Source organism: Dermacentor silvarum, chromosome 10 (assembly GCF_013339745.2).
Source record: "Dermacentor silvarum isolate Dsil-2018 chromosome 10, BIME_Dsil_1.4, whole genome shotgun sequence".
NCBI lineage: Eukaryota > Metazoa > Arthropoda > Arachnida > Ixodida > Ixodidae > Dermacentor > Dermacentor silvarum.
Genome location: NC_051163.1, coordinates 31,266,493 through 31,284,022, shown reverse-complemented (window position 1 = coordinate 31,284,022; position 17,530 = coordinate 31,266,493). Strand labels below are relative to the sequence as shown.

Genomic DNA, 17,530 nt, shown 5'->3' with positions numbered 1-17,530 from the left:
TAAACCATGTGTGATCCTGCAGAGATCATTTTCTCGGTGACTTTCAGGCGACCAGCTCTCGCTTCTCGATACTGCAATACGTGCTGCAATGTAACAATCTTCATTTTTTTCTATCTCATGCCTGTGGTCACCAAAGCAAAGGAGGAAACGAAGCAGATTGTCACAGTGTCGCAATTATGCGATACAATGCCAGAATGTCACGATATCAAATTCCGCAATTACTTTTTTTACAGAAACTCGTTATTCATAGTGCTGCTTCGTTTAAAAAGAATTGATTTAATGATTATGCTGGTGAATAACATTCCGCCATCACTGCTCTGTTTTATGACCACTGGTGCAAACTTTGGCACACCCTGCCAATGTATGGGATCGTTCAACGGGATGTCCAGAACTGATCGGTACTCTACAATGCATTGTCGTCAGTTCTGCAAAGAATATGACGCAGCGCCTTAGCGCCCTTTAAAATAATTTGTAGGCACATCCGCTGGAATTTAAACAGGATACATTCAAACATAAGGGTCCAGCTCGCATTCATGAAGACGTTTTAGGCAGAATTTGTCGTCTGTAGAGTGGAATAGGCTGAGGTAGGACGAAGGGGCTCTAATCGAAGAAGACCTGGTTACGCAAAAAGGGAACCAATGGGTCATCCTTTGTGACTCACAAGCAGCTTTGTCATCACTTCGGGGTGGCATCAGCAATTCCCAAAACATGGCGTTAGTTTATGAGACACTAAAAGCTCACAAAGGCAAGTGAAAAAACTCGCACAATCATGTTCCAATGGATACCTGGCCACTGCAATATCCCTGGGAATGTTGCAGCAGACATGGCTGCTAGACAAGCACATATTAATACCGCCACATAGGGTTTCCCTCTAACGCAAGGAGAATTGCGGCACATATAAAGACCGATCTCAGTCCGTGGTTGCAAAGTGACATGGTTTGATCAGAACTCGAAATCTTCAGATTTACTTCACATTGACCCTGCACTTCAATTCAAAATCCCGTCCACATTAAATACAACCAGAGCCTTCGAAACACTCATTCACCGTCTGCGGCTCGGCACCACGTACACAAAACATTTTCTACAAAACATTTCAAGAGCTGATAGTCCGGAACGTACTTGTGGCCACGCGGATGAGGATGTACAGCATCTTCTGTTAGAATGTCCGTGACACGACACACGCAGACAACGTTTAGCACGCGATTTAGAGACATTAGACCGCAGGCCCTTCAGCCTCAGGAAGATATTAGGTCATTGGCCAACATATTCGTTGCAAAGACGAGCGTTATATAATGGCCCTCCAAAGATTTCTAGACGCGAGCAATATTCTCGGAAACTATTGAAAAGAGTGTTTATCTGTGATAAACTCACTCTATGGTCAATTCGACACCTAGGTTCATGTACTTTCATTTGAATCGAATCCATGCTATCTTATGTGCCGTGATTTTAGTATAGTTACGTGACCGGACTTTGCGTTTACTTTAGTGCACCTATGTGACTGAACATTTGTGTGCCGTTTTTCTGAGTGGACTTTCAGTTTTAGTGTGACATTAGTGTACTTATGTGACTGGATTTTGTCTTTAACTTAATGCGCCTTTGTGATTGAACTTTGTGTTGCTGTGTTTCTGAGTTGACTTTCAGTATTAGTGTGGTATTAGTGCACTTATGTGAGTGGACTTTGTGTTATTGTGATTTGGAGCTGACATTTAATTTTAATGCGTGTAAGTTAATTCTTTTTTTTTCTTTCATACCTCTATGTGAAAAGGAGTAGCCGGCGCCAATTAAAGGCGTCAACATCTCCTGAATACCATATAATAAAAAAGACCTGGTTATATTCAACCAAAACTACCATGATATTATATGCATAAAAGCCCTATAAAGGTACTAATAAATAATGTATGTAGTATTAAATAGCTGTCTTATAGCACAGGTCTACTGTGTTAAGTATTTAGGTGTCAAGATTTCTCGCGACCTAACCTAGCCTGATGCGACTCACAAAAAAAAAATCCGCTAACCACTCGCCTGACTACTTGCACCGCAGTGTATTCCTAGCAGCTTATTCTGCAAAGTTACTGGCCTATACAAATATCATTCGACCAAAAGTTTAATACGCTTGAGCTAATTTTGATACCCATCGAGCATAATTAAACAGCACACCTCAGGCTCTCCAGAACCGCGCGACCCGATTTATATACAACATGTGCAATACGTCAAACTCCGCTTTCCAAAATGGCTGTTTTTTTATTGCGATAGCAATTATATGGACACTCAAAAGCAGATTTGTGCCGTCGCCGTGAGGTTCCGTATGACGTCAATGGAGATGAAATCGTCGCCGCGCGCCGAACGCTGTATGTGCGAGTGAAAGGGCGCGAGGGACGCGCGCTTTCACGGGGAGTGAACGCGCGGCGGAGAACAAACGCGCGTTCTGCGCCGTGCTCACTAAAGGGCTGCAGAATTAGGCGTCTCTTTCCTCCTTTACAATCACTGTATATGTAGAGCAAACGCGCCTTCTTCCGACGCGCGAGAGGCCGTGGGGGAGGGGGGGAGGGGGAGGGAAGGGAGGCGACGTTTAGCTGCGGCACCAAGTGCCTATTTATATCAGAGGCTCCAGCAACAGTCACCAACGCCGCACGCATTTTGAGCGAACGCGGGCAAAACGCCGACGGCGTCGACAACAGTTCTGCGTGTTGCCGGTGCTGCTGCATGTCCAAGTTTATACAGCTGATAAAGCTAATATCATTACTCCGTATAGCTCTCTACAAATTTGCTATCGCAATTGATGCTTCGCCTTTCAGGTGAAACTGCGACAATTTTTTTTCCAACAGGCCGATAGACGGGGTACTTACACAGCTTTGACCACTCCGGTTGATAGCCTGTGCCTCAATAATTTCGTGCACATCTTTATCTCTGTGCCTGTCCAGAACCAAACCATCACCAAACAAAGGAGCGCAACCACATTCCTGGCAGTAGAAAGATGACGGTCATGAAAATTTTTCTCAATTAAACTATGCTTTCTTAAGCGATCATTAACATACCGTCCTGTCTGTCCTATGTACTCCTTACCACAGGACAGCAGCAACTCGTACACCCCTGCCTCTACACAATCTACAAAAGGATTTCGATGCCTCTTGGAAAACTCAACCGCAGATTTTCGGCACGGGTCTGTCAATCGACACAGTTTTTCTGGAGCTGAAAAAAAAATACTTTTGTGCTTTGTGTTTCTGGGAATCAATTTTTGAAGTTAGCGCATCGTGTAGTCAACGTCTCCCTTCAGTCCTCGTTCGCTGGCGCTAAATATGTTATCCAATTTAGTTAACTACTACCAACAAGAATACCAACATGCCCAATAAACAGCCGTGCTAAATAATTCGCAGATTTGCAAATTTCCCTCACATTTCTCGTCAAGTAATGACGCGGGTGTTTGACTTACCTTCGAGAAGATATTTCAGAGCATCGACTCTGTCAGATTCGTTGAGCATATTCTTCACCTTTAAATATGTGTACGAATAGAGGACTGGTGCCATAATCATCATAGTCTGCTCTCCACATCCCTTGGGCATCGATATCAGCGACTCCACGTTCGCTATAGCCGCTCCTCCGACGGAAGCCGCTTCGCTGCCTGCAACACCAGAAAATGGTGAAGAAAACTCCGCTTTTCACCCCCTACCCCTTCTGGGGGACTGGGTTAGGAGCCCGTCCGGTTTCTGCATTTAACAGTTTTACTTCTACTACTACTACTTATCTTTCAACCACGCTTATATGCGCAATGAGATCGAGTTTGATTTCATGCACTCAGATTTTCTTGTGCAATTTCTTTATACATTGTGCTTATGTGTTTAGCAACGATTTCAATGCGAGGTAAGTTTTGCTGACGAATATCTTTATTGTTCAAGGGATTAACGTCGTGTGATCGAGTCAGCACGTAAAACGAAGCGGAGTGACTACGCGCATATAGCTCATGTACCTACAAGTCAGACGTTGCGTCGTAACCAAATACGCATATAAATGAGACAGTTCGCAATAAAACAGTCCAAAAAAACGTTTCAATTAATAGTACTTAACGAAAACCACTCCGAGCCATCCTGGTATTACTGGGTTAACCAAGGTACTGGTAACCCAGCCTGGTAGGCTGGGTTAATATTGCCGCGGGACATTAACAATGTTAACATTAGGTAACAATGTTAATGTTAACCAATGTTAACATGAGTTAACATTGTCATTCTTTGACAGCGGAAACGGCGGGCGGCGATTTCGGATTGTTGTATCCAGGGCGCGTTAGTTGTTGACGTCAGTGCTTTCGCAAGTGTAGAGGGCGTAGTATAGACATATAGTATAGATACAGTAGAGACATTGGAAGAGATACGCAGGGCGCTTCCTTGGTTTCCTCCCTTGCTTGAAGACCTTGCATCGTAAACTGTGCCAAGCATGTTCTTCTTCGCATGGCATTGAATGCTGCATACTTTTACGCAGCGTATGACTGTGTACATACTTGCACAGCGTAGCATACATTTCCGTAGCACCCATCGACTCCGCCAGTACTAATCCTTCAGGAGTATCGTGAAGACAGTTTTTTTTTTATTTAATGAACGTAGTATAACTCGGCTCGACAATGAGACACGGTGAGCTAGCTACCTCTTTCTAAACCCTCTGTGCAAACGAGACAGCTCGAATTCAAGGGCTAGTCATATAAGGAGTGTTTCATTTTAACGTTAACAGATTTTTCTTTTAATCAGCTGTGACATGTAGCACAATTCTACTCTTTGAGCTCCATTACTTTCAGAGGCGGTCATGTTTGCACAATGACATTAAAGTAAATATTTGACTAATGAAACAAATTTTGCTAATTCACTTCTCATATTGCAATACACAAACTGAAGCCAGTGATTTCATAAGATAGATCCACTTGGAGCAAATTTGGAAACTAGCCCCAGTTCTGAGAGGATCGCAGTCAAAGTTGCCGTAAAATGCACTGTTGCTCCAGTTACATTAAACGGCGCGTTTTATGCATTGAAGCTCAAAGGTTACTGGAACACCAACGCATTTAGTCAGAAACTTTGGGAACGCATATCTCGGAACTGGTGTCATCCTCAGATTTGTTTCGAAGTGGGTCTGATTTCAAATGTAACAGGCTACAATTGCAGCATGTGGCGTAAAGTTATTAGCTTAAAAGTTAAGGTAAATATATATAAATATATATGCCTTTTTTCTTAACCTATTCAACGCGCGTATTTGTACATACAAATCGAATGCACTCACCTATGACAGAAACAGAGCACGACTCAGTGTCCGGGACTGTGTTGTAGGGATAGCGTGGAATTATAGTTATAACCTGTCGTCCATCGTCTTCCTCCAAAATATCTGATGGCATAAAACATATCACACTGTCTATAATACGGCCTATTGATGTCAAACACGTGCATATATTGATTAATGCATATAATAAAGTGCAAAACAGGTACATTGGACGCTTTAAGATGTGCAAAAAACTGTTACATCGTTGGCGCACCCTTTCGACACGCATGCACTTCCAAAGTGCAACTGCACGCGGTTCACTGACCTCTGTACGCCCTGGTCAAAATGGCTCTCTTCCTCCGGCGTTGTTCATTGCTCGGGTCAATTGTCACTGAGAAGCTCTGCTCATCGGGTGTCCCCTCAGGCTGAGGAATAATAAGACACATGTTATTCATGCGCGGTAACATTCACTACCCATTACATATAGCCTTTTGACTGGAAAAGTAAGAAATAGCCTGTGAATAACATTCCATCGGCTAAGTTTTGCGTGTATGTCTCAAGTGAACACCAATTACAGTTTTACGAACATTTCAAAATAAGACATGGAAATCTCATAATAACCTCAATTTTGTTCTGTGCACCTGAGCAGGAGAAAGTCTGGACGCTGCGCATTTGGCACGTTTTATGACCGAAAATGTAGAAACTTTCCGTCAAATACATGAATCGTACACTGCACCTACATTTCTTATCGTAAAACTTCATTAAGGCATTATTGGTTACGTTACACTAATATTGCAATGTTGCATTTATGTTATGCCTATCCTGTACCCTTGAATTTTGAGTTTACTTACACGTATGAGGAAATTGCCAATTTGTTTTTACCCATTCGATATCTTTTGCTCCAAAATGTATGCTTGAGTTAGTACTTCTGTATACCGATTGCAGGCACCATGACTAGCGTTCATCTCAAGAGCTCAGATGAAATGCAAATTGTGGTAAATGTGCGAGTATATGTCAATTGAATAAATCACTCACTCCCTCCCTCCCTTACTCACTCACTCACTCACTCACTCATTCATTCATTCATTCATTCATTCATTCATTCATTAAGTCATTCAAGAAAAAACGCACATTCACGGCAATAAATGGTCACGCCTTTTGTAAAGAATGCTTTTTCCCTGTATAGAGGTCTTGTGGCTGTCAAAGGAAACGAAGTTCACGAAATAGATGTTTTATGTCTTTCAAAGTGTATTTCTTTCTACAAGCATATGCACACATACATGCATACATACATACATACCAATGCAGGCATGCATGCATACTGCGCATACGCACACACACGCACACACATGTGGTGTACTTCTGTGCTCCCAGCTGACGACTCTGTTCCTCAGTACATTGCAATGCGCCACAGAAAGGCACATGTTTTCATTCCGAATTTCCCGCTCTCACTCATTTCCTGTACACGTATTATTTATTGAGAAAGAACATGCTTACCACAACTGTTAGGGTCTTCTCAACACGGTCGGCATGACCTCTGCTCCGGAGGTGAATTTCAAAGGGCAAGTTTCCCTGGCGCAAGGGAACCACGGGGAAGCTGATGCTGCTGGCGGAGTTCTTTTCTACTCTTAGCCCTTTCGTGTCTGGCAGCCGAGGATGCTTCGACGCGATGCACAAGTCCGGACCTCCGTGCAAGGATATTGTTGCCTATGGTTCGAAGAAAGGAAATAAATCGTGAGTGTTTAGAATCGGGCCACAGCAATCTTCTTCAATACCTCACTTTCAACAGAGTTTCAACCTTGAAAACCGAAATATGCTTACAAACATACAGTCGAACCCGAATATAACTCAGATAAAGCGAATTATTTTCTACATCGAACACGCAAACCATACCGACTGGTGCTTAAGTAAAATAAATTGGTCATAACGAACTCGACATTGGATATATCGTCCGCAGCCAGCGCCATGAAGCAGCATGCATTCTGCAAGCGTAGTGCTCATGCGAGTTATTGTACTTTTGTTTGTTTCTGGCATGCTCAAGTGCTCGAAAGCATGCGAGAAGCGTATCAAAGCATGACCCAGTCGAGTCACCGTTCTTAGTGAAACCGAAAAACTATCCAATGCTCGCACCCTCATTGCCACCTACAACGCGTAGTTTTGTTTTCCAAAGTTCTTTCCTTCTTCTTTTGTCCACTGGATATAATAAATCCGTATATAAGGAATGTATCAGCCAAGTCTTATCGGATTCAATATAGGTGAGTATATTGAATTACCTGATATATAAACTACATTATTTAGCGCATAGGTATGTCTGTAATAAGCGGCTTCAAGTGCATACGTACTTTATTAGCGTCGCCCCCACACTTCCACTTTAGCTATAACACGGGTCTCATGGCTCCTCACTAAAGTACCCTACATCACGGCACTTGAGAAACTGTTTATAGATCTCACCGAGCCGGTCAACCACGGCGGACTCAGAAAAATACACTAAGTCCTGGGATTTTACGATCCAAAACCACGATATCATTATGAAGCACACCGCTAGGGGATCATTTCCTATCAATATCAACCACCTGTGGTTTGTCATGACGTGCATTGAAAACACGTGACAAGAGCGTTCTGCCATTCTGTCTCCACTGATATGCGGCAGCGACGGCCTGGATTCAACCCGCAACCTCGCGCTCTGCCGCGATGCGCACGCCGTAGCCACTGAGATACTGCAGGGACTTTTGCTGCAGGAGAGGTTTATGCGTAGATTTCCTGCACACTTCTGGCAATAGAATACAACGGAAAATATTTATTGTGCCGGCATGTTCGGGCCTGGCCCGCCCACACAAGGTAAACCCACTACTATTACTGATACGTTTGCACCTTTCGCGTGAAGTGAATAGTGTTGTATAAACTTTCAGTACTATTCATCTATCCTTGACAGCGAAGTTCGTGCATTAATTAGGCGATTTTGGCGGGTGTTATCTTGGCGTGTTGCCATGCGCGCAGGCTCCACTTTGACTAGTATGGCTTCACGCAGCGTACACACTTTCTTTTGCAGCTTACGCCTTAAAACTAATGAAGCCCACAAAAAAGAAACCATGTGAAACACTCATTGAGGCATAAAAACGCGTCAGAACCCTTAACTTCAATACATGCAACAACAACAAAAACAAAAAAAAATGTCCCTCGTTCAGGGCGCGTTCTTCAAGGAAGTATGGAATGATTACTACAAGTACCGATATATGTGTTTTTGTTCTCGATTACTTTGCGCCACTGCATGTGTTATAGAAATAATCAAGTACTATTACAAAACGCTTAAAGATGCAGGCATGAATCGCATTGCCAATTCTCACAGTTTCGACCCCGATTGCTCGCAGGAGCGTGCGTGTCAAATTGTTCTCTGTCCTAAAGATCTTCTAGCTACATAGTTCTCCAGGAGAGGGGGGGGGGGGGGGGATATTTTGTAAGTGTGCACTTCGGCTACTGCTGATGTGCTGACTGTGTTAAGCTGGGGTACCAGTGAGAAGGCAGCTTGCGACCCCAGCCGGTCTATTTCTCGCTAGTATAGCTCCAGCTAATCAGCGGCGGCCGCAATGGACAGTCCACTAGATGGACACTTACAGAATACCTTCCCAACTTTTTGCAACATGCCCAACAGGCTGGCGGGACGTTTCAGCGAGTGAAATGTATATTGTTACATTATGTATATTGTTTGAGAACATGTAAGCCTGTCATTATTCTAATTTAAAAAAAACACCAAACAGACAGTTTCCAATGAGGTGGAACACATCGATAAACTCACGAGGATGAATCCATCCAAGTGCATCTAGTGCACTTCGATGGATTCCTGTCTGCAATGCATCCGGCTTGCAACGCCAACTGGTTTTAATTTGCCCCATGGTGTAAGGCGGCTCACTTTCCCTGTAAAGAGACTTACAGTGGAGAATATCGAGCATATGTAAATGATCTCTTTGGTGCTTGGCGCCCGCCCGGTCCAGTTCTTCGTAGCAAGTGCTTGAAGTTCAACCGGAGGCAGGAAAATGACCTCGCCAAACGAGGAAACACTGTCGATTGCGATTAAACGAATTCTGAACGCGACAGCTTAAAATAAGCCATAATCGCATATAGACGGTCAGCACTTACGTCCTGCGATTCATCGTCGTAGTTGAATAGGGTTGCCACTATCTCGACTTGTTCGTTCCTAACGACCGTCGAGGGAAAGCTGACTTGGAGGAACACCTTCCGGAAAGCCACCACCTCGACAGGTTCGGCGACACAAACGCCTCCTTCAGGAGACACGGCCATTGCCTGAACAGACCACGTCGTTATGCTGTGCGGCAAAGAGGATGAAAAGTTGTACCAGCCGTTGTCCCTGCGAAAGAAGAGTGCGATGTTGAGACGCGGAGTGTGTTCGGCTGTAAAAAAACGACGATGTGATGTGGACATACCATTAACGCTCTGGTCTTGCGGCCATACAAAGCGTTCTGGTTTCTGCAGCTGGCAATAGCGTTGTTCGCGCCCACGCTATAATCGGTGACAACCTAAGCTGCACCCGCAATGCCCCAATGTATCTGCTTTTCACCTCCTTATTTTAAATTCTGAGATTTTACGTGCCAAAACCACAATATAGTCATGAGGCACTGTTTCTATCTCTGGATGAGAGCTGAGCCAGATGGACTCCGCTCACAGCTTAATGACATTGCTCTGCACTAGTAAATGCTAAACTAATTTGAGAACAAGAAGCTAATTGTTTCAAGCTACTTTGACTGAGCGCTTGTGTCAAGATCCCCAGAAAATTTGCCACGACATCCAAATCTCATTCTAAATCTTTGTGACACGAGGACAGATATATGCGGATACAACAGTCGCTTTAATTAAACACGCAAAACCGCTTGAAGTCATGGAAATATCCGAACCCGCCTGGCTGGCGCATAGTATATGGATACTGTGTTTCAGTTGGACCGCTTACATATAATTTTCCTTTACTCTTAGGTTGTTACTGACTATATAAGCACATTGCCGTTTCTGCTTATCTACTGTACGTATACATTGGTCTGAGCGGAACGGTCAGTAACCGCAATGCTAACGTTAATACCGATGTCACATGGTTACTTTCGAGAGCGATCAGGCCCGATTCGGTTCAGCTCAATCAGGATTGAATGCTGCTGCATGATCACTTCGATCGCGATCTTGCTCGATCCGGATATAGACAATCGGGACCCGGGAATCGCGATCGAGACTCTTGATCGTGATTGTAGGCTAATGACCATGTGGTTCAGAGTTGCAGACGATCAGCAGACGATAATAGCCTCACCCAGAATGGCAAACGAAGTAATCATTCCTTGCTAAAATAAGTAGTTTTATAATACAACTTTTTGAGCTTATTAGACAAATTTTATAAGTTCTTTGGACACACTAAAGACAACTCGTGCGCTTGACCTCACCCAAACTAGATCCGAAACTTTGGACCGTGTAGTAGCGATCATTTTATTGCGATAGCAATTATATGGACACTCCAAAGCAGATTTCTGCCGTCGCCGTCGCCGTGAGGTTCCGTATGACGTCAACGGTGATGAAATCGTCGCCGCGCTCCGGGCGTGTATGTGCGAGTGAAAGGGCGCGAGGGACGCGCGCTTTCACGGGGACCGAACGCACGTCGGAGAGCAAACGCGCGTTCTGCGCCGTGCTCCCTGAAGGGCTGCAGAATTAAGCGTCTCTTTCATCCTTTCCATATATAGAGAGCAAACGCGACTTTTTCCGTCGCGCGAAAGGCTGTAGGGGGGACGGGAAAGAAGGAGGGGAGGCGACGTTTAGCTGCGGCACCAAATACGTATTTATATAAAAACGCCGCGCGCGTTCGGTGCGAACGCGGGAAAAACGCCGACGGCGTCGACAACAGTTCTGCGCGTTGGTGGTGCTGCTGCATGTCCAAGTTTATACAGCTGATAAAACTACTATCCTTACTCCGTATAGCTCTCTACTAATTTGCTATCTCAATTGGTGCTTCGCCTTTCGGGTGAAACTGCGACAAATTTTTTTAATTACGATCACGAAATCCGATCTGGATCGGGCCCGATCGCGATCGAAGTTACCATGTGACACCAGTAAAACGTTTCAATCAGTCAATCAGCTTTATTAGTTGAACATAGAAAATGGCTGCACAATAATTTAACAGATAGCCATGAGGCTCGTTTCTGGTCCAATGCAAACTGCATCTACAGGTATGTTGCAGAGACTAACTTAGAAAAAAAATGAGCAAGAAAGACGCTGGGCACTGACTAACCCCGTCAATTTTCTGTCGGTCTTATCAGTTTCTACTCCCCAGCATCATATACCTAGCGTGCTGCATTGTGCCATCATGTCGCCCTCGTGTCTAGTTAGAACACCGTCTCAGGAGTTCGAGCGCAACGTTAAATATTGCTATCGCTGTCACTGCTTGGCACTTTGGGCGAAACTGAAGAAGCGTTTCTTAATTACTAATGAAACAGAAATTCTTTTTCGGTGATACAGGAAATTCTGAAGGGCTCAATCAGGTCAAACCAGCACACGCCCTGTGGTTCTCTTATGGGGCCTTGTGTCAGCCAGTACCAGGGAGCCTACATGCAACGCCTACATGCAACGCCGTTTTAAACGGCGCTTGCATGTAGGCTCCCTAACCAGTACAACTTTGCAACGGACCGGCAAAATATCACAGACACGCTGGCAGGCGCTTTGGTAGCTTCTCGATGTGCCAGTATCCCAAGATGGCGGCCACGATGACGTCGATGAAAAGCATATTTGCTTTACGGTCCTGAGTGCCAACGATTTGACCTTGTTTTAAAGCGAAAGCCTTAAACGGCTCATGGCAGAGAAAATACGATGTCTGTCCAGCGCCGTCCAGCGTTATGGCACCGAAATTCATAGGGAGTCGAACCCTCAACCTTTGGTGGTAGTCGCACGCAGGACCACCAGTGTTAATTAGGGCGAATTCGGCCATCAATTTCTTTATAAGAGCGCGTGAAGCCCAGGCGAAGAAGAAGCGTGAGCCTGACCTGTGACGTAATTAAGGCTCAGTTAACTAAGGTACCATTAATTAGTACACTCGCACCCACGACCTCTGGTGGGAGTCGAACCGTAGGAATCGTAGCCACGACGTGGTTGGATTCGTAGCCACGACGTTTGGTGTTGATTAAGGTGGTGTAGATTAAGGCGAAGTTAAGGCACTCGAACCACTCGAACCCCTGACCTTTGGTTGGAGTCGATTGCACGACCTGTGGTGTTAATTCAGGCAGATTTAAATAAGGCACGGCTAATTGAGATAGAATTAATTAGGGCACTCACACCCACGACCTTTGGTGATAGTCGAACCTAATTTACCCGAGTTCATTCAGCAGCAATTTCTATGTACAAAACCTCATGCTTTGCGATTACCCTATTGTTCCTTGCTCGAACAGCCACGCCTCCCGGAAGTCATTCCTCAGCCGTATGTCAGACGAACCTTCCTCTTCAGGACCACCCGGCACGCTGAGCTGATTACTTCCACCGCGAGCCCTTGGTAGGTCGGTGTTGTCCATGAACAAAGGCCCTGGAGGGAAAGCAACAAAACATTGACCATTTCTCATTCACCTTGAGAGAAGTTCTTCGCTTCCGCGCTAACTGCACTACATTCTCTGTAATAGATCCAGTCTTGATGGCTTGAGCATCCTTCATCTCTCACGCTCAATTAAGGCCATTTGCCTTCGATAGGGTTAGATCTACATCACACACAAGTCGCCGCAACACACGCCTCGTCGAGGATAGACGCTGGTTGCGTTAGTGACAGAAACGGGTCCTAAGGGAAGCAAGGGAACTGCTCCGACGTCTTTCTTGCCTTTTGGCGCACTAGCGGGCACGCGCCATATTAGCGACGGCACCTATCTATCTCTCTTTTTTTTTCTTGGCGGCAGGCGACGTGTAATACATCTGTCTACGACGGGTTTGTGCTGCATGTGTCACGCGGCTGACCCAACTCAGCAGTGGCGCGCGCGGCTGGCCTTAAGCCAGGCTAAATCCTCAAGTCCGGCGGTTTCTTTTAAAGACGATAGTCTTTCTTGGGGAACTTAAACGCAGAAAATTTGGTCTGTCTGTCTGTCTGTCTGTCTGTCTGCCTGTCTGTTTGTCTGTCTGTCAACCGATTCAGCCACCCGGCCAAAGTTGGACCACTTGCTTACCGCCCACACTACTTAAACTGGTACGGCTGTTCATACTTGTGAACGTTATCGATCAAAAAGTAAATATTACGCATATCTGAGGCGCAACATCACTAGGTAAGTATTAGGAGGTGTGTTCATTTAATAGAAAATACATAGATACGTAACTCTAAAGACCCTAGTTTCTTAAGCTGCGCTGAAAATGCCATGCTATGCGCGCCGACGAACGACATCTGCCACGAAGGGAGGGAACCCTCTGCACAAGCTCGTGTCACCGGAGACGGGAAGGCGTCTACTTCGGCGCACCAGTAGTACATGCGCACAGCCATTGACCCTTCCACGCAATAAAATACATTCATGTCTCACAAATGGTTCTTCTTTGCAAACTATCATGCTATACAGTATACCACACGCGACCGAAACATTGCTGACATATCGTCAAGGTACGAACACATGGCATGCCAGCAGTGATAATGCGGTAAAATGAAATCTGTTCAAACAAACCTCCATTGCATTAATCATGCCAGGACGGAAATGGTACGAGAACAGCATCACGGGTGGCCGCGGATCAGACCAGCACTCATGCAGTACGGCCGGCAGAAGACTATCGTCTTTCGACGACATTTGCAGCGAAGCACGCAGATACGCGGCCATTTTTTTGTATGCGTATTCATGTGTCTTCTCAGCCTAGCGGGGATTATCCTATAAAATTTATCTTCAAACCAGGCATAGCGAGCGCATTTACGATGAATATGTACTAACAGAGTAAAATGCACGTTGATAAAATGTGAACCTGTTAGTGTTACTTTCTATTCAGGAACAAACGAACGCCTTAAATTTATTATATACAGTCAGAAGCGAACGTTAGAGTCATACCAAAACGAAGGTTTTACTCCTACTCGCCATGGTTGTGTAGCTCATTGTCTAGGGCATTGTGTTGTAAGCACGAGGTCATGGGTTCAATTTTCGGGTTTTTCTGCTGCATTTCGGTGTGGTCCGAATGCACGACCGCTTTTGTACTACATTTTAGGCACATAAAACCATCTCAGGTTGTCAAAATTATTCGTAGCACTCCGCTGCTGCGTCTCTCATAAGCTGTGTGTTGCAGTGTGATGTTTGAACACCACCAACCAAAGTACAGCTTCGTCGCACATAAATTGAAATCTTGTTTTCGTGCGACTATTTACCGCACTATAGAAAGTTTAAAAAAAACAGATAGCGTTGGTGGCAAAAAGGACTTGTATTTCCAAGAGGCCACAATCTGCTGCTTGGTTCCTGGTATATGGTATGCCCACGATTACTTTTTGTATCCAGTCAGCCTATACGTCTCTCATTGTGGCACCGCAGCCGTTTGTACTGTGCACGTCCCCATAGAATGTCAGCATACGACCAGCATCAAGGCATCTTTCGCAGTCGTTTACACTTCCTAAGATAGACGTCTACTATCGGCGTCACGATCTAGTGAAATACCCAAATTCCCGTCGTGTCTACTTATTGGTGTATAGTTTTCCTGTTAGTGACAGTCTCTTTCATAAATAAACGGGACAGGTTTTGATTATTTCGTTATGCATGCTTCTCTCATTTGAAGCACTGATATTTAGCTGCGCGTCGATTTTTTTTTACTCCGCCTTCCTGAGTGTATCTTTTTTGAGCGAGCGTGCGTGCGTGCGTGCGTGCGTGCGTGCGTGCGTGCGTGTGCGTGTGCGTGTGCGTGTGTGTGTGTGTGTGTGTGTGTGTGTGTGTGTGTGTGTGTGTGTGTGTGTGTGTGTGTGTGTGTGTGTGTGTGTGTGTGTGCAACCAACACTACATACCGCCATCCTTGAATTGAAATGTGCGTGCGCAGCAGTACGCGAATGCGTCGGCGCATTCATTGCCTTCTGGGTTGTTGAAGTGGCGCCGGATGATGTCCTCCCTAGTAGAGCAGTGCCTCCGCAGTCTGTCCGGCAATGTGCCCACGTCACAGCAGAGTCGCATCAGCGGAGTGGCGAATTGAATGCCTGGAGAAAGAAGAGAAAACCAGGAAAAGGTTAAGCAAAGTCGAAGTGGTTAAATGGGTGGTATGCTAGTCTGTCAGAGGACCATCTTTTGACACGATTCTCAGCGCAAACTTTCAACCGAGAAAAACAGCGCAGCAACTGCGCTAATGAAAGACAAAACAACACAGCCAGTGTTGGTCAATATTCTTATTGCATGCTGCGCTGTTTTTCTCAGAATTCCGTTCAAATGGCTTAAAAAAATAGGGGGTTTTACGTGCCAAAACCACGATCTGATTATGAGGCACGCCGTATTGGGAGACTCCAGAATAATTTGGACCACCTGGCATTCTGTATCAAGCACCTACATCTAAGTACGCGGGTGTTTTCCCATTTCGCCCCCATCGAGGTTCAGCCGCCGTGGCCGGGATTTGGTCCCGCGATCTCGTGCTTAGCAGCCCAACACCATAACCATTAGGTGACAACGGCGGCTTTCAACTAGCTAGCCCAACTTCGCTCTTTTTACAGTACATTTCGGGTGCCTAATTTCAGCCAGAAGGTTGTCTTGTGACAGCATTTTCCATGCGAGAACATTCATCTGCTTTATTTCAGTGAGAATATTGGGCTCAGCCGACCACTGTGCAGAGAACAGCACAAGCCGCAGCTCGCCGTCGACGCCGGGTGCACAGTTCAGATCGTTTTCGTGAAAACGACGCGAAGACTGTAGTGCGTGGTGTCGAAAATGGTGCTCTTATGTAGTCGCTCCTCCCGCTTACGCTGTGACTGTGCTGCGTGAGCCGCGCAGGCCTGTGACTTTTTTTGTTGTTGTTAACCATCTAAATTGTTATTTTATGTGACCATTTGTTATAGTCACCTGATTCTTGGCCATTTCTCGTTTGTGGTCTGCGCCACGGAATTTAAGGTCAACAAGGACAATGTCGACCAGGCTATTAGAGTTGCCTAAACTGCAGCTGTCTAAATTAGCCCTTCAACTAGATGCGGGCGAATAAGTTAGTTCAAATGGTATGTTTAATTCCTCCAGCTTCACACTACATTCACAAGTAGAATTGCCGTAGCAGTCATGTTTTATTCGTAAGAAACGAGAAATTGACGACTAACCCGGAGCAACGATAGCGTACTGGTCGTGGTAGTGATAAAACGTGGATGAGTTCCTTGAAGAGATGCGACCACTGCTCTCGGCGATCGTCACCAGGGGATGAAAGAGGCGGACGAAGCCAGGACACCGGGTGTGACAAAAGCAGTGGCAGTCATAATTACACATTCGAAGTGGAAATATTAGAGCAGAGACTGATCATGACTTTCCTTATCTCACAGGTGCAGATAGGTACACCTGCCTTTAGATGGCACCAGCGATACTATGTAAAACTAGGCAGTGCCACGTCCCATTCGCCGAAGTGGATCGTTTCAGAATACGTCCCCCGACTTTGTGGGGCGTGCTTCTGAAGCCAACTACTTTCAAAAGTTGAATGTTCAACAACGTACAAATACTTGGCGCCTGTTCATAATGATGGCGATTGCTCTGAAAAGTTTATTATACGCAAACATTTCTCGCATGCGATGATGCTCTTACGTGCTTCACGGACGTCTCTTTTGCGACGATGAACCCTGGCAGCGCAGCTGTTTTCTGAAACAGATGGAGAGGAGAGAAAACAGTCATCTCAGTGAAGTGTAGTGTTGTGGCGATTGTTTTCAACGCATCGCAAGCAAGCCACACGCCCAAATGCGTCAAAATGCAGTAGAAGTCTATATTTACAGCGGAGCTGTTTAAACCGGCCGTAATTCCGTTAGTCGCCCACAAAACATGTGGGCCGATCCTGGCGGTAATGCAGAAAGGGTCCAAGCGCAATGGCTCACACCCCTGTGAACTAGCGAAGCTGAGCCTGGGTAAGCGAAGCTGAGCCTGGCTAAGCGAAGCTGAGCCTGGCTAACCGCCGTATTCAGAAATGCAACTTAGCTTGAAGCCCATGCTTGACTTGATTTAAAGGACGCCTGGCGTGAACATGCCATGGACACTCATTGCGTTTGCTTCGGCACGTTCACAATAGACGTCACTTAACTCAAGTCAAGCACGGACTTGAAGCGAAGTTGCATTTCTGAATACGGGGGTAAGTCTAGCTAAGCGTCGTTGGCATTACTTAAGCTTAG

General features: G+C 45.5%; 1 protein-coding gene across 1 annotated transcript in view; it reads right to left on the bottom strand.

Moving 5' to 3' along the window:
• The window catches only part of LOC119431117 (complement C3), an 87,090-nt gene that overhangs the window by 33,899 nt on the left and 35,661 nt on the right, over positions 1 to 17,530 (bottom strand). Inside the window, exons 16-23 of the mRNA XM_049657862.1 lie at positions 16,956 to 17,009; positions 15,203 to 15,388; positions 12,634 to 12,787; positions 9,367 to 9,595; positions 6,730 to 6,939; positions 5,558 to 5,657; positions 5,257 to 5,358; positions 3,431 to 3,619 (exon numbers count right to left, since the gene is read on the bottom strand). Coding sequence (XP_049513819.1) covers positions 3,431 to 3,619; positions 5,257 to 5,358; positions 5,558 to 5,657; positions 6,730 to 6,939; positions 9,367 to 9,595; positions 12,634 to 12,787; positions 15,203 to 15,388; positions 16,956 to 17,009 — 1,224 coding nt within the window. The remainder of the gene's footprint in view (positions 1 to 3,430; positions 3,620 to 5,256; positions 5,359 to 5,557; positions 5,658 to 6,729; positions 6,940 to 9,366; positions 9,596 to 12,633; positions 12,788 to 15,202; positions 15,389 to 16,955; positions 17,010 to 17,530) is intronic.